The sequence below is a fragment of the Ictidomys tridecemlineatus genome, chromosome 9 (genome assembly GCF_052094955.1).
Source record: "Ictidomys tridecemlineatus isolate mIctTri1 chromosome 9, mIctTri1.hap1, whole genome shotgun sequence".
NCBI classification, from domain to species: Eukaryota; Metazoa; Chordata; class Mammalia; order Rodentia; family Sciuridae; genus Ictidomys; species Ictidomys tridecemlineatus.
The window spans coordinates 91,055,885-91,078,606 of record NC_135485.1 but is presented as its reverse complement, the minus strand read 5'-3'; the positions used below and the strand labels follow the sequence as shown (position 1 = coordinate 91,078,606).

The 22,722-nt window shown below is 35.0% G+C and overlaps 1 protein-coding gene across 50 annotated transcripts in view; it reads left to right on the top strand.

Annotated features, from left to right (window-relative positions):
- Ank2 (ankyrin 2) overlaps positions 1-22,722 on the top strand; it is a 636,862-nt gene that overhangs the window by 555,914 nt on the left and 58,226 nt on the right. For all 50 annotated transcript variants that reach the window (XM_078021790.1, XM_078021757.1, XM_078021763.1 and 47 more), the window contains 4 exons: positions 3,999-4,071; positions 12,031-12,175; positions 19,191-19,293; positions 19,838-19,941. In XM_078021790.1, coding sequence (XP_077877916.1) covers positions 3,999-4,071; positions 12,031-12,175; positions 19,191-19,293; positions 19,838-19,941 — 425 coding nt within the window. The remainder of the gene's footprint in view (positions 1-3,998; positions 4,072-12,030; positions 12,176-19,190; positions 19,294-19,837; positions 19,942-22,722) is intronic.

Sequence of the window (22,722 nt, the reverse complement as noted above, 5' to 3'; positions counted from 1 at the left end):
AAAGATGATTACTGTGTTCTGATTTTTATCTTTCCACATACATTTGCTTATAATAACTTTGACAGCATTCAAAGATCAGACTAAAGCAAATTAATTATTTCAATTTTTGTAAGTACAAATACAATATAGTCCCATTACCAGCATCTGAAAATAGAAATTGAGACCGCCAGGAGGCAGTCATTCAAGAAGTATCTCCATCAATTATTTTTGAATGGAGAATCATCCTCTTGAAGAAATGTTTACCTGGAAGGATGAACACTCTAGAACATTTCTGGAAAAAAAAAAAAGACTTTGTGGTGTAGTAGAATTCAATAGATATAAATTCACATTTTTTTATTATTTTATTTGCCATTAGATAATTACTGTTAAAGAATAAAAAAACTTTTAGCAAAACGTCATAATATAGCTGTCTCCATCCTATATTTCATATGAAAATAATTCTTCCACATACACTTTCTCCAATCCAGGAAAATGAATCTCAAATTGAACGACACAATACACCCAAATGAAAAAAAAATTACTGATGTGATAGATGACCATTTTACTTTTATTCAGTTTTTATTAGTAGATGATCATTCCTTTTGCAAATTCATTCTTTGGCAGTTTTATATGACCATATTCCTCAGAGCATCTAAAATACTGCTGGGTGTATACATGAATCATAGAATGTCTTCAGGAATGTGGTGTTAAGTAAGTTGCCTACCTAACTGAGGAGCTTTAAAAAAAAAAAAATACCCATAGTTGGACCCTATCCTCAGGGATTCTGATTCAATAGGTCTGTAATATGATCCAAGTAACAACATTTTTTTAAAATCCCTCTAATAATTCTAATATGCAGCTAGAGTTGAATACAACTAATTGAGAACATAGGTTGTAATTTATCTGTGTTAAATTTATAAACCCATATTGACAATATTAAAATAATAACCAAATGGTATAACAGTCTTTTTAAGTTCATTCATTCAACAAATCTTTATTCAACACCTATTCTTCTCCAGAACTTTGGATGCATGCTTTTGTCTTTCCTGCAACATTTGCTTTCAGTGAATAAGATGCTATGGAATTATTTAAACATCATAAGAAACATTCAGGCATGCTGAATTTGTTATTCTGTGCTTCAATTCTGTGCTTCTCTGGATATTGTAACATTTGCTTTAGTTAGTCAGTTTCTTCCTAGTCATTTAACTATGATTCCACCCCAAAGAAAATCTATTTAATCATTTTTGTGGCTCTTAACTATATTTTTTGCATAATTTCATATCATCAATTTTTTCAATATGTATTGGGGAGGTACATATTGGAAATAATTTCCCTCTTAAATGACTCATAATGTTATGTGGGAGCAGATAAATAGATAAGGCTCACACAGTTATATGATGTGGTCACACGATGTTCTAGGGTACATAGCAACAGATGAACAGAGATAAACAAATGAATTAATTGGTGAGGGCCAAGAATGTTTCTCTAAGGAAGTTTCATCTAACATGAGCCAAGAAAAGATGGGGAAGAAGAATCCTGGTGGAGGAAAAAGTGTGTGGAAAAATTGAGGCATAAGAGAACATAACACTGTACTGTCTTATATTTATAAAAAGAACAAATAAAAAAATATATAAAAGGTTTCAAAAGGGCTGATAGCTCAGGGGAGAAGTGCATGCTTAGCATGCCCAAGGCCCCAAATTCAATATGCAGCACTATTAAAAAAAAAAAAAAGAAAGAAAGAAAGAAAAAGAAAAGGAAAGGAAAGCAAATAAGCAAAATTTTCTAAAATAGCACAGGAAAGAACACTTGGTAGTAAAACCATTAAAATTTACATCTTGGATTGAGTGCTTGCCTAGCATGCATGACATTCTAGGTTCAGTATCCAGCACTTCAGTATATACACACATAAATTTAATGTCTTTTTTTCTACCTTAATGGTTTAGAAAACCCTTTTGGAATAACTCAAGTTCTTGCTTGGTTCAAAATGATGGATTACTTGACAGTTATTACTGTTAGGTTACAATGCAGCCTGTAAATAGTAAAAGCAGTAATAAAAGTGTGGTCATTTAACTTTGGGTGTGGCAGGGAGAGAACCTGACCTGTGTTGTCAGGGACACAGGCCTTCTAACATGGTCATAGTATGGAGTGAGACATGGGGCCTCCCTCTCATTCCCTCTTCACTACATCACAAGGGGTCTTGTGAGCCATTTTATTTAGTATTTTTTTTTTCTGAAGAAAACGGAGAGCCATTAAAAGACTTATGCAGTATCACATAAAGATTTTAATCAATCCCTCTTAACACACATATTATATACGTATACATTTCTAATTTCTCAGTTTAATTTGACAATCAATTGAATTCTTCATAAATATATTTGAAGCTCTCTGCTGCTTTTGAAAAGGAAAGAACTGGTGGTAGGATTATTACAGCCATTCAAACAATCTCTGATACCTATGTTGTGAAACCTAAAGAAAATATAGACAACGTATTCATTGTACTTCTGTGCTTTAGTTGAAGATTTTACTAACGTCATGGAATTTTCCTTTTAAAGTTATCATGACTGCAAAGTGGTACACTTAATTCATTTTGAATGGAGAAACCAGAGATATGGGTTTGAGACTCAAGAATATTTAGTAATATTTAGGTGACATTTAGTCATGAGATTTAGATTTTTATTCTTTTTTGTACACGTGTTTTATTTATTTATGTAAATTGTAAAAAAATGGTACTTATTAATGGTGCACAATATAAAGCTTTGATGAGTACATACATTCTGGAATGGCTAAATCAAGCTAGTTTATATATCCATCATTCCATATACTTATCCTTTTTGGTGATGAGAATGCTTAAAATCTACTTCTTTGGCAGTTTTCAAGTATACAACATATTGTTTCTATTGCTATAGTCACCATGTAATACATCTCAAACTTACTATTCCTGTCTAACCGAAATTTTGTGTTCTTTCAACATCATCTCCCTAATCCTCCTCATTTGGCCCACTCAGCCCCTGGTAACCACCATTCTACCCTCTGCTTCTATAAGTTGGATTATTTTAGATTCTTCATATAAGCGAAATCATGAGGTATTTGTCTTTCTATGCTGGCTTATTTATTATTATTATTATTTTTTAATCACTGTGGTGTCTTAGGTGTTTAGCACGATTATTATGCAATCTGCACTCAAAATGTTTCATGAGTACATGAGTGCCTGAAACTTCAGAGGACCAGGAGAGGTGGCACACACACCTAGTGACTAGAGAGGCTGAGGCTGGAGGATGGCAAATTTGAAGGCAGCCTTGGCAACTTAGTGAGACCCTATCTCAAAAAATAAAAAGGGCTGGGGATATAGCTCAGTGCTGAAGCACCCCTGGTTCAGTCCCCAGTACCAAATAAATAAATAAATAGGTCTCAACCTTACGCCACACATCAGGATGGAGAGGCAGTGCATCTGACCACTCTGGGTGCTATCTTGGAAGGCAGATAAAGAACATACCAGAATTGTGGTGAAATACAGAGAATTTGACTGATTCCCTACCGTTGATCTTGTAATCCAGAAAGGACGTGTCACATTATCTGCTCACGTTAATTTATGTGGCTCACATTGTTTACAACTTCCTTTCCCAAGGCTTTTTGCTTTTAATAAAGTGCATGTTTTCATTGCTTCCTTTTAAAGCTTTTCTAGAAACGTCACTTAGTTCATTTTAGAGAAGCCTTGAAAGCATTAATGTACTTTCTCAGTATGACTAATTATTAACGCCATCACTAAAGAATTTGCTTTTTAAGTGAGAACTCAAATAATAAACCTTCTCTTGTATAATTTCACTGCAAAGATCATTTTTCTTCTGAAAGAACAGATGAGTTTTCACAGGAGAGAGAGGTTTCCACAGGGTATACGCCGATAAGATGGGGCATTTGGGGCCTGATGCTGCTATCGAGTATGATCCATTCCGTCGTTCTTTGCATCTTCTGTTTGATTTTTTTTTTTTAACTTGAAGTCCTAATGATTTTTGTCTTTTCAGACCATCACAGAGAAACACAAGTTAAATGTTCCTGAAACGATGACCGAGGTTCTTGACGTTTCTGATGAAGAAGGTAAGACTTGTTTGAACTGTTATGACATCTGTCACATTATCACACAGAAACCGACCCAGTGCTGGGGAATGCCACCTCTTAACACTTAAATTTAACATTAAAAGTTCTTTCTACATCTTTGTTTCAATATGTTTACTTCTGCCACTCTGGGGGAGCAAGGAGGAAAGACTGATCAGTCTATTTTCTCCTTTCATTGTTTTTAATATATGTATCAAATGACAGTTGGCAGGAAGTGGAAAGAACCAAAACTGATCATGCTTTAAAAGAGCTACCTGGTAATACAATTATTAATAAGGTGTATTTTAATTATGTCAAAATATTTTTTATTCAAGTGTCTTAAGGTCTTTAAAGTATTCTTCATTAATGATATATTAAGAAATCTCTGCTTTCTGATTGGTTCAAATGTACAGAACAACTATTAAATCCAAAGGAAAAGAGCCATAGTGAAGGCTTAAAAATAGCACTGCAGCAAATAGTACAAATCCAACATAAATAAGCATCTTTAAGTTAAAAAAAAAAAAAAAAGATGCATCTTATAGTTTTAAAGTTGATAAAAATTATCTAAGGCAGTAGATTGCAAAGTCCTAGGAAGCCCATTTTTCTAAAAGGCGTCCTAGGGACTGCCTAGGGTAGGTGAGAGGCATCTTGCCAGAGCTGGAGTTCTGGCCCCTCTACTTCAAACCAGAAAGTCGACTTTGCTTTATATTTTGAATTTTCATATAATAGGCCACTTGAATAAAAAAAAACCTGCTACTAAAATATCACAAAGGAAGTTTATAAAGTATGTAACCTAGCCTCAGTGGTGCCACTGTTGGTCATATGTACATGATTGAAAAATCATTGCCAAATGCTTATACATGGAAAATGTATATGTTTGAAAATTATTGCCTTAAAAGGTGGTACTAGGCTTAATACTATACTTTTATGAAGAAATACTAAAGCATTTTTTAAGGTTCATCAACATAAAATCAGGTAAAACTTTAATTGTGATATTTTTCTTTGGAACCAATTTGTTATATCACCTATTGACTAATAGGTATTGAGTTGTCTCAATTTATAAAAGATTCAGGACGGACAAGAATGAACAAATGTTGGGTAAATGCATTATTATAAGTAAGTTAAAAAATATTGTCAAAGTCATCAGATGCACATATTTATCATAATTTTGTGTTCTATCCTTATACTTATGAACTAATTTTCCAGTATCCATGTATGCATACCATATTTTGTTTTATGGATCATCTTTCTCATCTTCACTTCTATGTTGTACAGCTTTAAAACAGTTTGGGGACCATTTTGTTGATGGGGAAACACTTAGTGATTCAGGTACCATTAGAGGAACTTGGAGTGTAAGCTTTTCTTTGCTTTTGTTTTTTTATGAAATGGATAAAAACAACTTGCTTATTATTTAAATCTGTGTGCCTGTTACTAATGTTTCTTTTGAAATAGCATGTGTAATATGGGTGGAATTGTATATGTGCGCTTATGACTGTGTGGATTTTATTAACCTAGAAGCTTAAAGCTGTAAATAGTTTATGCTTTCAATGATTTTACAACTACTATTGAGACTTACTAACATAACATCATCAGATGATATTATATAAATATTTTTCTCAAATTAATATCTTTTCTTAGGATATAAATTTAGAGAAGTAGTAATCCTTTGCTAAATTGATACTAAACTAGCATAATCATGTTAAAATATGTCATTAGTTACTAACTAAGCTATAAGCTAAGACTGCTTGTAATGAATACAGTTCACATCATCCTTCTTGGATGAAGACATACTTCAAGTTTGGTAAGAGAAAATATTAAATTAGAAGCTGGGTATAGTAGCAAGAGCCTATACTATAGCCTCAACCACTGGGAAGCTGAGGCAGGAGGATTACTGGAGTCCAGGAGTTCATCAGCCTATGTAAAATAGCAAGACCCTGTCTCTTAAAAAGTATAAGTATATATAATATATATTAATTTTTACTATATAAATTAGTGATTTTTAAAAAAAAATTAAAATTAAAAAAATATTTTAAATAATGTGAATTTTTTAAATTTAAGAATGGAGATAAATAAACTTTTAAAATTATTTAGGGTAAACTTGGCATTTAGGGGAAAAATGAATGATATAAGACATTCTATAGTTTAGCCAGAAATTTCAAAAGTACATGTGGTACTATTTTAATGCAACTCTACTAAATTAAAAAAATAATGATTATTTGATTTAAAAATAACTTTATTTACAAAATAATTGTTAAAGAATTCCATTACTAGTGCATTTAAAACATTTATTATTGGATCTTTAGAAATTTCATTAATAGCCTCTCAGACCTGCACAATAAGGTCTAGCTATAACATGTAACTTAAAAAATTAAAACCATTATCTATTAAAAATTATTAGGGATAAAAACTGTTGATTTGAGAAGCATATTGGTTAATGATCAAGAAAGTCTCTTTAGTAAGAAAAATTTTCCATTTTTAAAAATAGCTCAAAACTTAGTAACCTTTTATTCCTAGCAGGCAATTCAAGTTGAATAATTTTTATATAAAGGACATATTAGAGTAGTATAAACTATCTTTTTCATTCAGGGAAAGTATAAAGAGAGTTGGCTTTCACATTGCCAACTCTTTAATGTTTTGCACAACTAAAAATGTTTTCATAGAACCTGACATCACCCACGTGGTCATATTGCATCCACATGTGTTTGGAAAGTACTATCCAATTCTCATTTTCTCTACAGCATCTATTATTTTAACAATAGTAATACTGTACTACCCCAAAGATTAGTCAAGCCAAATACAGATGTCTTCTAAGACTAACTTGCTATGTATTATAGAAATCAGCATTATCCGTCCATGAATCTATGAACAAGTAGTGAATGTGAAATTTTATGGTGGAAAGGTCTATAACTGGTACTATGGGGGAATCAAAGGTGAATATGAGGTATGCCTTTGAGAAGTGTGAATGGAGAGATAATGTATAAAAGAAGTATAATTTAGGGCAACATGTCAGGTCTTCATATTTGCTTGGCAGGATGGAGATACTTAGCAGTTTCATAGATGATAGATGAATTAGAAGGTAATCCAGGTTTTAGGGAGTGAAGAAGGGATAGTGTGAAGGTCCCAAGATGGGAAAAGTTCAAAAGAGATGTAGAGTAATCAAGTAATACAGTCAATTGATTTGGCTAATGCATAAAAACATGGGGTCAGTTGTGGAGTGTTTGAATTCTTAACTGAAAAGTCTGGGAAAATTAGGATACCTTAAAATGTCATTTAAATCTGTTAATCCAATTAAATCTGTTAATTAAATTAAATCTGTTAATCCGACAGGGGTCCACAGAAGGCATGCACTAAGAACTTGGAAAGAAACAGATATCAAAGCAGAGACAAATAATTTATTGAAGCATTTAGATGTGTTATCTTATTTAACTCCCACAGCATCCCTGTGAGAGAGGCTATAGATTTCCCCCATATATTTTTTTTTTCAGGTGAGGACAGGCTTATCTGCAGGCGAAGAGAATAAGCCTTAGAGACATTAAGTAGTTTGTTCAGTGGCACACAGCTATTAAGTGGTAATAGAATCTAAATAGTAGTAGAGTCTAAATCTAGCATGAAAACTGTTATAACAGCTTGGCTGTGTTAGAAAAAACATCTTCATGGAGGAGCATGGAGGAAATACAAGAAAAAGACAGAAGTGGGAAGGGAATTATAATGTCCAGACTTCATTGAAGCTGTGAATGTAATCCTCGACATCTCGTGGAATCATGAGCTGATTCCTGTCTTTGCTGACTCAGCTCCATAGCCATAAGCTGTAAGTGGGAGCTGAGGAGTTATAACACTAGTGCAGTGGGAAAAAAAAAAAATGATCTAACAGTTGAGAACTCCAGCATGGCAGAGCATTGTATGAAATACTGAGGCTCCATCTGTCTTCTGCTTTGACACACTTCACTTCTATTGTGAACACTTGACACTTAGTGAAGCCCTTATCTCAGAATTGGGTCTTTTCCCCATGTATCAACAGCAAGGATAATTTGAATGGGAGGGAGTAGTGACATTTCAGATAATCATCTTCTTCCCAGCATCAAGAGAGGTTGTCAGAGTGGAGAACTCTTGTGACCATTCCATTGTATCTTAATTTGTGTCTACACTCTTCAGATCTGTGTCCTACAGAGGCTGGTTATTTTAGTTGGGTTTGTGTGATTGTGATCTAAAGGCCCAACAAGAAAATCTTAGAGAAGGAAAAGTTTATTTTGGCTCAGTTTCCGAGGTTCAATCCCTGGTCATCTGAGTCCATGGCTCTGGAACCCAAGGTGAGACAGAACATCATAGAGGAAGGATGTGGCACAAGGAAGCAGCTCAGGAGGTGACAACTAGGAAGCAGAGAGCACTGCTCACTATGGACAAAATATAACCCCCAAAGCACACCCCCAGTGATCCACTTCCTCCAGCCACACCCTGCCTGCCTATAGTTACCACCCACTTAAATCACATCTGAGGATTAATCCACTGATTAGCTTTTAGCTGTCATAATCTTTTCACCTCTGAACATCTTGCATTGTCTCCCATATGAGTTTATGGGGGACATCTCATATCTATACCATAACACTGTTCATGGTTAAATTCCACTATCACTATGGAATCTTGTAGTTTCCAGCTATCAAAACTTCAACTCTGTTGTGATAACACTGATGCTTTTAGGGTTAATAGGAAAGCGTTGTCACAACATTGTTTGGAAAGAATTGGAGAATACAACAAAGAAAAGTAATTCATAAACCTGGGTGTCATCATTTCATTAAGTGAGGAAGTAGGTAATGAGGGGGAGGTGTCATCCTGAGCATAGGCCACAGTAAGGAAATTTATATAAGGTTTATTATATGATGGAATAAAATAGGTTTGACTATTTTACATCAAGTAAGTAAGCTGGTAAAAGGAAGTATGTTGGTGTATAATAATCCTTTCACAATCTAAGTTACATAAAAGTTTTTCCAAGTATACTGAAAGTCTACTTAAATAAGAGCTAAACGTTTTACAGCAAACTATTGTTTTTAATACACTCATCCCCATAGACCTGATCAACTTGGGCAAGGAAGTAGTTGTTTTGTTTGCTTATATATGGAATTTGCAAAGAAGTATGGTGGCTAGGGGTGGGATAGGTAAAGAAGATGAGTTCTGTTTGGGTCAAGCTAAATCTGAGTTGCTTGTAGGAATTTCAGTGCCCCAAACTAGGATTAGGACACAATTGTGTAGATGTGGAGTTTGTGAGCAAGGTCTATGATGGATATCAATTTGTGTATAGATAGTGTATAAGGGGTCCTTGAACCATTCAATAATCTTAATAATACATGATAATATATGACATAAGAAGAAAGATTAGATGGGAAACAGCAACATTTATGGGAAGTAGAAGCTGAGAAGAAAAACTCAAAGTGGTAGGGGGAAGACAAGGAGAGATGTCAGAGAAATTAAGAAGAGTTATTTTTTAGAGAAAAAAAAGCTTCTTTGAGTCATTTCTCTCTGAGACATAATCAAGACATCATGATCAGAAAGAGAAAGGGGGAGGGAAAGAAGAAATACAGGAGATTGAAATGGAGTAATTGTGTTATATGCATTTGTAAATGTCAGAATAAATTCCACTATTATGTATGACTATAATACACTAATGAAATGTAGAAAATAAAAAATTTTTAAAAACACTAAAAAATTATTAAAACAAACAAACAAAAAACCCTGTGATGTTATATACCTAAGGCCATCATAGGTGTCTCTAGAACTGTGAAGTGCTGGGCGTGGTGGCGCACGCCTGTAATTCCCAGTGGTTTGGAAGTCGGAGGCAGGAGGATAGTGAGTTCAAAGCCAGCCTCAGTAGTTTAGCGAGGCTCTAAGCAACTCAGTGAGTTCCTGTCTCCAATAAAATACAAAGTAGGGCTAGGAATGTGGCTTAATGGTCTGGTCCAATGCCCCTGAGTTCAATCCCTGGTACCACCCCCAACACCCACCCCACTCCACTCCCCCCACCCCCACCCCCACCAAAAAAGAAAAAAAAAAACTGTGAAGTTTCTTTTTGTATTTTTTTTTTTTTTTTTGTACTGGACATCAAACCTAGGGCTGCCTTAACACTGAGCTACATCCCCAGCCCTTTTTATTTTTATATATATATTTTTTATTTTGAGATAGGGTTTCACTAATTTGCTTAGGGCTTTGTTAAGCTGCTGAGGCTGGCTTTGAACTTGCAATCCTCCTGCCTCAACCTCCCAAGTTGCTGATATTACACATGTGTGACACCATAACCAGCTGGTTTTTAATAACACTAAACATAGCAGCTGTTAGGTAGAAAGCACCATGACAAAATCTCAAAATGTAGAGAATGAGGGAGAATGCAAAGGAAATCCAGTGTCTCATTAACTCAGTATAATCAGAGGTTTTTAAATTTTATGCCTTGATTTGTTACTACAGGCAAAAAAATTTGATGCGTTTGATTAAAAATGTGCTCTTAAGTTTCTTGCTTTCTGTCTTCTAACAAGATTCCGTATTCATAAGAGAGAAGGCAAGGGTTAGGTCCTGGGGTTCTTTTGCATAACCTTCAAGATGAAACCATGAGGCTGCATTTTGCGCCTGCCAGCTAGACTCTTTTCTCTTTCTTTCTCCCCTTTTCTTTTCATCACATTTTTTAACCTTATTCTCTCCACAAAGACATGATAAGAGGGAAAGATGGGTGGAATAAAGAAATTGGAAATTCAAGACCTATTTGAGTAAGGAGTTTTTGGTATTTTCTTTTCTTTTTTGGACTGGTGATTGAACCTAGGGGTGCTTAGCTATTGAGCCACATCCCAGCCCTTTTTATTTTTTATTTTGAGGCAGTCTTGTTAAGTTGTTTAGGGCCTTACTAAATTGCTGAGGCATACCTCAAACTTGCCATCCTCCTGCCTCAGTCTTCCTGGATTGCTGGGATTACAGGTATGTGTTACCACACCCGGCTAATTTTCAAGAATTTTAAGAACCAAGAAAATTAAAGCTTATTTTGAGTTGCTTTTGTTCCTCGTCACCACCGGGACTTCTGAGAGAGTGAACTGAGAACTGGCAGATTGGGAGAATCAAGCTGAAATGCAAAACCAAATTGATGTGGCAGAGGGAGGGGATGTCCTATTTGTGGGTAATATTAGGAATGTTGTGTTAGAAAGCAAGGCAAAATTGCAGTGGATTCTTGGGGGTGGGATAGTAGAATGAGGAAAAGAAAGAAAAAGAGAGTGAGAATGTACCAGTGGACATTTGGCTTTTTGTCAAGCAATCCCCAATGGATAGCCTGTGTTATGTGACAGTCCTGCAGTCTACCAATCCATCACTTTTTCACAAATAAGTGCATATGTTGTCCTCTCAAACATTAGCAAAACTCACTGAAAATAATTTAGGTTTGTACCCAAGCCAGACTATATAGTGTGTTTCGTTAGACCTATTCTTAGAATTCAACTTAGATTTTTTTCTCACTTTATTCAAGTGTTCTTTCCCCTAATGTATGCATTTTATTAATCCTATAAATTCATTATTCCACTTAAAATATCACATATTTGAGAGGAATAGACATTTTTAAAGCATATTGTCAAATGTATGAAGAAACTATTAAGGCTGGACATTATGTATAAAATTATTGAAACTACAGATAGAAGCCAAGTAGTCTATGCATTGGATTAATTATTAAGCTAAACAATATAAGCTAAAACCCAGTTGTCCTGATAAAGCAAATTGACGGGCTTGAAAAGAATTATAATTCAGGTAATTATTTATTCTTTATATATTTTAGTATGTTTTAGCCTTTTTCAAGTGTCTGCATGCCTCTGTGTTCTGCTAGAGTGCAGTGTTTCATGTATGTCAGGGCTGTTTATGGAATGCATTCTGCAATCACAGTCATAATTTGTAGTTGATACTGCATCCAACAAATAAATTCCTCCATCTTCCTCTGCTTGTTTCAAGGGGATGACACCATGACAGGTGATGGGGGAGAATACCTAAGGCCTGAGGACCTCAAAGAACTGGGTGATGACTCCCTACCCAGCAGTCAATTCCTGGACGGCATGAATTACCTGCGATACAGCTTGGAGGGAGGACGATCTGACAGGTATTCACGCAAAACTTGATGTCCATTGAAAGTGTGTGCAACACATTTTTATGATGATAAAAAAGTAGATGCAATTATTGAACACTTAATGGGCACTTCACCATTTTCAGCAGCTAGTATTTCATCTCATTCAGTTCTGTAACAACTTTAAAGAAGTGTCCGTTTGCTGGGCGTGGTGGCACATGCCTGTAATCCCAGTGGCTCTGGAGACTGAGGCTAGAGGATCGTGAGTTCAAAGCCAGCCTCAGCAATGGTGAGATGCTAAGCAGCTCAATGAGACCCTGTCTCTAAATAAAATACAAAATAGGGTTGGGGATGTGGCTCAGTGGTCTGGTGCCCCTGAGTTCAATCCCTGGTACCCCCGCCCCGCAAAAAAGAAGTGTCCATTTTCAAGAACAGACACTAAGGCCAAGAGAAATTAAGTAACTTGGTAAAATCAAACAACTACTAAGAAGCAAAACTGTGATAAATAAGAGCCTTTAATGGTGTGTTTGACCATCGGCTACTTCTTTTCCTCTTGGTAAATCCAAGGGGCCATTTTGCATATAGAGCCTCTTACCAAGTGGCATCTATAGATATCTCTAAATCCCCCCCCCTTTTTTTTTATTAATCATAGTTTCTGTGAACAAGAGTATGTTATGAAGAATAATTAAAAGGATTCAAAAGAAAACTGTGCCTGGAATTAGCTTTTTCATAAAACAAACAAACAAACAAAACTGAATAGATCTTGGGAAAACCGAGGTACATTAGAAACTATCTGAGCAAAACCTTAAGGAGCCTCACTTTTATAGAAAAATCTGGAGGGCTGGGGCTGTAGCTCAGTAGTACAGTGCTTGCCTTGCACATGAGAAACACTGGGTTTAATCCTCAGCACCACATAAAAATAAATAAAGATATTGTGTCCATCTATAACTTTTAAAAAATTTTAAAAAAGAAAAATTTGGAGAGGTTCATATAATATCTGAAATATATGCTCTGTGTTATTTTTGCTTATTACTGGTAAAACTAGTACTTGTTACTTTCTGGGGCAAGCTGATTAAGAACACTGGAGCTGGGTATGGTGGTGCACACCTGTAATCCCAGCGACTTGGGAGACTGAGGCAGGAGGATCACAGTTTAAAGCCAGCCTCAGCAATTTAGCGAGACCCTAAGCAATTCAGTGAGACCCTGTCTCTAAATAAAATACAAAGAAGGACTGGGGATGTGGCTCAGTGGTTAAGTGCCCCTTGATTCACTCCCCAGTACCAAAAATAAACAAAAAAACATCTGGAATACCTCATCAAAAGCATGACTACTAATGTAGGTCAAGCATATCATTGTCCATGTAGTTCTATTTCCTAATCAACACTCTCATGTTTCCTCCTATCTGACTATATATCTATCTATTTATCACGGTACTGAGAATTGAAACCAGGGGTACTCTAACACCTTGGTTTATATATTTTATATATATTTATATTTCATACCCCTAGCCCATTTATTTTATTTTGAGACAGGCAGGGTCTCATTAAGTTGCTGTGGGTCTTGCTAAGTTTCTGAAGGTGCTCTTTAACTTGCAATCCTCCTAAATCAGTCTTCTATGTGGCTTGGATTACAGATGTGCATCCCCCACCTGGCTTTGTCTATTACATTAAAGTTACCTCTGTTCTAAGCTATTTTATGAATAGTCCATATACTTACAGTTTAAGAAATAATTACACTAAAGAATAGTCAATTCTAAGGAAATAACTGGCCAAACTGAGTTTTTCTTGGGCTTTTTCTTTGAATATCAGTGCTCTCATACCTTTTTTTTTAAAATTGACATTCTAATGTAGATACAATAAAATGTATTTGTGTCAGGCTTTGTAGTAAGTACTGAAGGTGCCAACGTGATTAAGATATGCTTGCTAAACCCATAGCCTAACAGGGTGGGAGACAGTAGACTAGCAGTAGACCAAGAGGGCCACTGGAGCCCTGTGGCTTGAGCTGCCTGGAGAAGAACCCAAACTGAGATGCAATGATGATAATGATGGTGGGGAAAGGTAAGCTGGGCATCTGAAGCCTTAATAGGTCACAGGCAAAGGCTGACAATGTGTGTGAACATCAAAGAAGTGTAGCATTCCTAGAGAATAAGCGTAAAAAAGGAATCATATTTATATTTTTAGAGGACTCCTTCTGCTAATGAGATGGAGGATGAATTTTAGAGGAGAGTTGTTTATCTGAAGGACTAGATCTCTCAGTTGTAGTCACCTGAGAGCCTACTGCAGGGTTATTAACCATGATTGTTATGAGAGGGCTTCAACTCTAACCTTGGAGATGGTCATGAAAAATGAAAAAATCTAAGACATATCTTGGAATATGTCTTAGCCAGAATATGAACTAGCCAGATTTGGTGATGGATTCCATGGGGTGGTTGAAGTGGTTGGTAAGTTGACTGCTTGGCCTTAGTGGCTTAGATACAGGATGGCCCTTGGGATCAGGATACAGAAGGAGGAGCCCATTGGGAGATTGTGGGTGGGATGATGGGGGTCAGTGTATCATACATTAATTGGAACATATTTTGAAACATTGATAGATTTGGAATTTATAACCTGAGATTTTTCGAATTTCAATGAAAGGAGAATTAGGAGATATTTATAGTTGTGCATCAATTCATCATAATCTATGAAAAACTATATTACTATAAGCCAGAAAAATCTTTATTTTCAGCATAGTCTCTTTTATTAAAAATGCATACTTCATTCAGTCATTTTCCCTTCTTTTAAAAGTGCTTTAACCTGAGAAAGTATGTAGAATATATGTTTTATAAAACAGGGGTGGATGGTTTGATACCTTTCCTTAAACTGAATTCTTATTAGCATGTAAAGTCAGGGACAGGAAGCAAACCAACACATGATTGTCCTTCAGGTCTACATGTGCCTATCTAGAGTTCCAGATGTGTTCACAGTCTCTTACATGGAACCATAGGCAGCATCTCATTTTCATGGTTTTCTTGTTCATTTTACTTTCTTTAATTTTTAAAATTTTGCTCAGGCAATTCAAATTCAGTCACCTCTCTTTTTTTTGTAACCATTTTTCCTTTTCATTATTTCTTTATTTGGTATGCTCTCAATAGTACCATGCCCAGGTAGGTATTACACAGCATGAGAACATGGCCTTCCTGGTTTCATCCACATCTCCCTGCTCACTGCTCAATGTGTGTGTATGTGTGTATATGTATGTTGGCAAGAGGTGCTTATATTCTAGAATTATGGATCTATTCTCGAAGTAAGATTTTTTTGGACTAAATTGAAAAACTGTTTGAGCTAGAGAGAGATGAATCTATTACTGGAATAAAGTGAGGTACAGACCCAAGTGTGACTTTAACCGTCACAGCTCCACCTTGTGGTTGACAAAACATGAGCATTGCTTCCTCTAAACTAACCCAATCAGCCTGTGTGTGCTTGGAGAAGACAGAAAAAGGATTGTGATGCCTAAAATGAACAGAGATGCAAAATAATAAAAAATACGCAATTTCATTTATGTTGAACAAAAATCCAGATAAGCCTTGAGGAGTTAGATTTTGCTTCCACTTTATTTTATTAGTGCTTACAAATTTTAAATTCTGTCCAAATCCAATATAAAACACCAAATAACAATGAACTGCAGAAGCTTCTCCATTTATTAAAGCAAGCAAATTAGATTTTTTGGATATTCACTTGTTAAATAAGGTTTGAAATTCCACAAATCAAATTTCTAATAAATATTGTAGTTTACAAAGAGTAATTATTATACTTTTCAATGAACTTATACTTTCATATTAGCAAATATAAGTCCCTAAAGCAATTTCACCATAGTGAAAAAAGTATAAATTGAATCCATAGCAAATTCTTGGCAAACAGATGGACAGTAAAAATGTACCCTTCTATGGAGATATAATTATATATATGTTTTAACTGAACAGAGGCCCTCTGACTTAATGGAAAAAAAGAGGAATTCTATTGCAAAATACTGAAACTTGTCTGTAATGTTTTAAATACATTAAAACAATTTAATTAAAAAAAATCAAGTCCCTGGACAATTTCTGATCCAGGGACTTGACTTATTTCAGAGCTTTGTGCTGGTTATTCAGAGAAAATAATTTTTCTGTCCTTAGACTATTTCAATCATAGTCATTTCATTTAAATAGATTCTATAACAGCATAAAAACAAAACAATTAGAACCTATAAACATTCATTAAATAACCAATTAGTATAGCAGAGGGCAGTAAACAGAGTGAGCTAGAATAAAATTCTTACACAGAAATACTTAGAGACACATTTCATCTTCCTCATTTTGCCACATTCTCTCTGTCCAATTTTTATCATTCTGTCCACATATCCTAACATTTTGCCTTCTTTACCCATGTCATTTTGTCTCCTTTATCCTTCTTCCTGTCTTTTAGGAAAGACAAAAAAACAATTATAACAAGAACAGCAGCAGTATCTCTTTACTCTTCCCAGTTCAAAACCAATTGAGAGACCTAGATATCAGGTAACTGGATATCAAAAATCCACCTCAAATACTGATACTAAGTGCTGATGTGGCTTTATATTCATAGCCCAGTGGGATCTTTCGTACCACATCCCTGAAACAGACAGAAGAGTTCACCTCGTCAACACCACTCCTTGAGAGTGACAATTGAGACCTGGTGACTTTTTTGAAAATTTAGACAGGTATAATGCTGACAGGCATGTCACTAGGTTTTACTTAGGGTAGCTTTATTTACCATTCAGCTAAATTCCATTTACCCTTGAGATCAGTGTTTCTGCTATTCTTATGCTACATTCAAGGGTTGGTTTTGCCTGGTGACAGTAAAAAGTTACCCTTCCATGGAGAAGAGTAAATTTTTCTCTATGATCAGACTAGTTCTAGTCATGGACTGTGTGCCTCTTGTTCCTTTTGTAATGTTGATGAATATACATTAAGCAGCTTTAAATGTATAAAGTCAAAATCTGAATCTTTGAAATCTAAAATTTTGGAGAGAGATTATGTAATTAACAAATCTCAGCCCAATAGAAACCACTTAATGGGAGAAAGCAGTTGAACCCGTAGACAACCCATTCATTTCTATGGGTTGGTTTCTCTGCTGTTTTCCCTTTCTTGGCTAACTTCAAAACAAAGTTGAGAAGAATAGTATTTTGGAACTGCTTATCTAGCACTGTCTGGTACAAAATACATCCAAGTGGATCTTTGCTATCTTTGTGGTTTAAAGCAGGCAGGGGTTGGGGTAGGGGGGAGGGGTTGTTCATTCTACCAATTGAGAAAAGCATTTTCTGAGATTAAAGACCCCTTTCTCAATAATTTAATCTCTGTCCCAGCTTCAAATTCAAGATCAAGTGAAGACTAATCACAACAGCCTATAGCCTGTTGATGAAGTACACCATCAAAAGCCAATAGCACAACTATAAGCCAGATGTAAAATATGCTGTCTCCAGCTGCTGGGATTTAAAACCCTAAAGCAGGGGCAGCTTTAGCGTTGTCAGGAGACTCAATCTGCCTCCAAGAGCCTATTAAAAAATAAAAAGCTAATTCTCAAATTATATTAGATTTTATTTTATTATAAACACATAGATTCATGTAGGGATACATGCATAGGTTCATATTATCAATTCCTTTGATTCATGTCACTCACTCTTTCAAGATTTGAGGTTCATAAACCTACCTATAAAATAGGAGAGGAGAGGTCTTAGATTACTATGAATAACCTCTCAAGAGAGGATTTCTTCAAAGACAATTGAAGTTGTGATGTCTCATAAGGAAAATAGTATATGGCTTACAAAATTAGGTGTATTTTCAAAATTAAAATAATTCCTACTAATATATTTGCTACCTTGCTATCCAGTCCATAATTCTACTGTGCTTCACTGGTCAAATGCCAACTAGCTACAAGTAAATGAAAGTTTGCTTCTATCAATATTATGAGAATTGCACACCTTCTCTCCTCCCCGAATATGGGCTTTGGGCTAATATTTTGAATGCAGGTCTTTAATTTATGGACTAAATTCACATAATAAGCTATAGTATTTAAAACATCCAAATTAAGATATTTATTATATGCAACTGATTGAAGAATTAAATTGTCTATATGCAAATGTTAAGTTTTGTTTGAGTATATAACTCAGAACTTTGAGCTGCAGATTTATCAAAAGTAGATCATTTTTCAAGGCCTAAATCCCATTTTGAAGCCCAACCTCAGTTTCATCAATGTCCATTAGCAATTTGTCTTTGTGCTGGCAAGCGTGTCTGTGCTCCGGGCTGGTGCTTAGAAACGGTTTCTTGTGCTCTTGCATCTCATCCCCACGGCAACCAACACTTCATTGGTGCTTCACTCACCACACGCAGGACACGCCAAGGGGACAGTGCTCTCCTCTGAAATAATAGCATTGTTGGAGTCACCAGAGGAAAAACAGGAGGAACTCCACTTCCACAGGAAGCATGCATCTGACCTCAGTTCATTTCACTCTGTACCTTCCAGGGGAGTGGACCAACATTCAGTCATTCAGTTTAGAGAGGAAGAGAAAGAGGCATGCAGAGAATGGAAAATAATAAGCGAAAATGAAACCTGCGCTTTCATTTTGTTCTTCTCTCTGAGGGGCTGCCTACTTTCCCTCCCAAGATTTTTCTTAGTGGCAGGGAGATTAACATTTCACACAGTTTGCAGCAGTTTATCCTAGAATTAGTTCCTGTGTGACTTTCTTGTACTGGCAGCAAGTAAACTACAGTTGCTGGTTTCAAAGATTTCTGGGAAGAAAATGAATCAGATTAAGAGTATCACATTTTAACTTCTGGATTCCCTTGTGCCCTGGTCATTGAGCAGTAGGAACCAGTCCGAGGAGGTGTTAGTTTAGCTGCTGGACAGAGAGGTAGGGCAACGCAGAGACCTTGTCCCCCTGGAAGTTGCACGGTTAGCTAATAGCACGCTTTTTTTCACTTCCCTGCTCGGCTCATCATTTCATCCTCCCAACCCTACTACTGCTGTTGGTATATCACCATGGCCTCCTGCCAACCTACCAGCCTTCGATCCTTCAGTTCCGACAGGTCTCACACTCTGAGCCATGCATCCTACCTGAGGGACAGTGCCATGATTGACGACACAGTTGTGATCCCCAGTCACCAGGTATGTGACCTTTTGCTTTTCTGTCTTTGCTTTCTGATTAGCTTTTAAACATTACCTGAGGCTAGAAATGTCCTGAGAAAGCTTTTAGTCTTCAAACAAAGAAAGCCTTAACTCAGTCGACAATTTAGGATGCATGTATGGTATAAGATGAGTAGTAGCTAGCTTCAAATTTATATATCTTTCAGTATTTAAAATTGATAGCTATGAGAAAAGGCTTACAGTTTATGCTGAAATATTCTTATTTAAAAATAGTTTTATATTAGGTATGATTTTATCACTTTTAGTGAATAGGATAAAGGGAAATAGATGGACACTTAATCCCTTCAAAGAACATTATACTAAAGTGATCTTATGTCAATAATATAATTTTAAAAGGGGAATGCATTATAAAAGATTTCATTGTAAATGCATTGGTCTTATGTTGTTAAATGAACATCTTTCCAGGAATTACCACCTCCTTGTGTTGCCATTTTAAAAATTTCACCCTATTTTACTTTAATTGAAGCAAAGTATTTTTATGAAATCCAAGGTTCTTTGTGTTTAGGTGTCAACCCTAGCCAAGGAGGCAGAAAGGAATTCTTATCGTCTAAGCTGGGGCACTGAGAATTTAGACAACGTGGCTCTTTCTTCCAGCCCTATTCATTCAGGGTGAGTAAATCAATATTATGTATCCAGATCAAGAGGTAAAAAGAGATGAGAGTGAAAATAACAGCTTTGTCCAATAGCTGTAGCTGATGGCTCACTCACAGTGCAGGTGACCTTCATCAAAACCTGTGAATAACATTGCTTCCTCCAACATGGACTCAGTCTATACAAATAGAATAGCAAAAAGGTTGAATTCAACATAGAAAACGGATTATTGTTTTAAAATAACTAGCAGGATTGTGCCAAACAGCTTGCTAACTAACCAGAACATCCCAATGGCCTCCTTTACAGAAGTTTGAATCACATAGATATGCAGATAAATTCATTACTGCTTGAAGTAGGGATATAAATAAAAGGGCGAGTTTGCATGCAACTGTAAGCTTCTCAGTTGTCTTTTTAGAGTCATCCAGAATAAGTATGAAACAATTTAAGCAATATTGTCTATTTATATTAACTTATTAAGAAGCAGGACTTGAGTCATACTTTCAAACATAAAATCATTCTTCAGGTGTAAGAATTGAATTAGGTATAATATAAATTCTTTAAGAAGTTTTAAATTGTAACATTATTCCAATTTTTTAGTAGCTTCAAATCGTGTGGTAATGTCATAATTATATATAAAATCCCCATATTTTATCATTTAATTACTTTTTAAAAAGCTCTACCCCTATTTTATTTAATTGCCAGTAATATTATGGTTTAAATTATTATCCCAAACTTTTTATTCATAATCCCCAGGGCTATTTGGAGAAACAGATCTTTTCTTCTTTTGCTCTAAGATAATCTCCTTTTGGGAAAGTATTCCATGGTATTGTAGTTAAACATTTTGAACTTCTTAGTCTAACCTTCTAAGAAATAAAGACCATAGAATATAAAATTGGTTCTTTAGATATTCAAAACAATCATCACATTTTCTTTATTAAATAACAAAAGCTAGTTTCTGATAAAGGAATTGTATGGAGGAATAAAAAAAACAAATTAAACCTAATCTAAATTTCCTTACATACTTTTAAGTATGAAATGAGATAACTAAAATCTCTCAGGTATAAAATATTGGAAAACCATAACACTGCATTCTGCAACTAAGTTTCTCAACAATGATATGTAGGAAGGAAAAGAGGCATAGAACCAGAGGAATAAAAGATGATATGCATGAATCCAGAAACATATACACACTAGAGTGTGCAAAAGATTATAGATACTAGTAGTTATGCAGTCCCCATCCCATGTTCCAAACTTTTCACAAATTGCATCAGTTAAGCAAAACATGTTCTGAATCCTCTAAATGACAATACCAACACGGTTCAATTTATAATGGTGATATTTGACTTGTAATTTTTCATTAGGTAATTTACTATCTATTAGTGTTTCTACTGTAGTATTTGAACAAACACAAAGCTACAGATGACTCTAAAAGCATGGCTGGTCTGGAAAATTTGGTTCCGAGTATTGTTGTATTTGAAAACTACCATGATATTAATGTATACGAATAATATTCCTCATACTGTATCATGTAACATTGATTTCTTATAATCTTGTAGACAAGATTCCTGAGCAGTAGTTCTTTTAAGGAACTGAGTTTCCATTTAATTCGTTGGGTAAATTCCTAAACAACTTCAAAATCTAAAAATGGAAGAAAAAGAGTGCTTTTTTTTTTTTTTAATAAAGAGAAAGTAGTTTCTAATGCACATGTCACTGACTTGTATATATAATGGTCTAATAGAGTTATTTTAGATTAGTAAAAGATCCAGCTTCTACCAATAAGTAGTATTGGTGATTTTATTTTACCTCTATACTTAACATTTTCAAAGACTGATGACCCATAGCAGAGGAGAATAGGTACAATGATTTAAACACTTCCCTGCCCAATAGTTATAGTTACTATCTGGCAAAAAACCTGACAGCAGCATTTTTTGTTATTCTTCAAAGAGTTGCCCTACTGATTCACACGGAAGATAATCAACTAATATTTCTAGCACTGAGACATGGTCACATACCAATATAACTTTGGGCAAGAATTCGAATTTTACAAATTCTTATTCAATTTATTAATGCCTAGTAGATGTAAGTCACAATTTTATTATCCAAATTTTACCCAAATTTACTTATATATTTTAAGTGTAAAATGATGTCATTAAAATTTCAGCATTATAAATTATTCAAAACCATAACATTGTATTCTAATACCAAGCTTCTCAATAATGATGAGTAAAAAGGAAAGTACTCCTAGAACCAGAGAATTGAAGGATTATAGATAAGAATCAGAAACCATGTCCAAAATTCATTTTAAATATTGTTATTCCCAAAGTTTTACTTTTGTAGTGATTTAATAGCAGGAGCCATGAATTAAATGCCCACTTATGATGTTGTGCTACAAGATAATGTGAATAATATGAGTCCATAAGATGATGATATTTTAAAAGAACTCCATAAAAACATTTTGAAGATGGTTTTGCTGTGAAGGTCACATTACTCTAAGGAATAAAGTCTATTTTTAAAAAATGTGTTGAAGACATTTGCTCAAATAATGGAGTATTTGAAATGCAAGGAATCCAAGGCTGTTTTTCAGGTCACAACATGAAATGTTTATCCAAGTACTTATAGTGGTGATTTACTTGTTCATGTATTTTATCACACCCTATGGTCTCTTTTAGATACATATAGGCAAATTCTTGAGGATAAAGAAAACTTTTTATAACTAGCAAAACAACTGTTTTGTAAGATTGGATTTCTAGTCCATTAAACATGTATACTTCTGTATGTCATGAAGTATTGAAAATACAA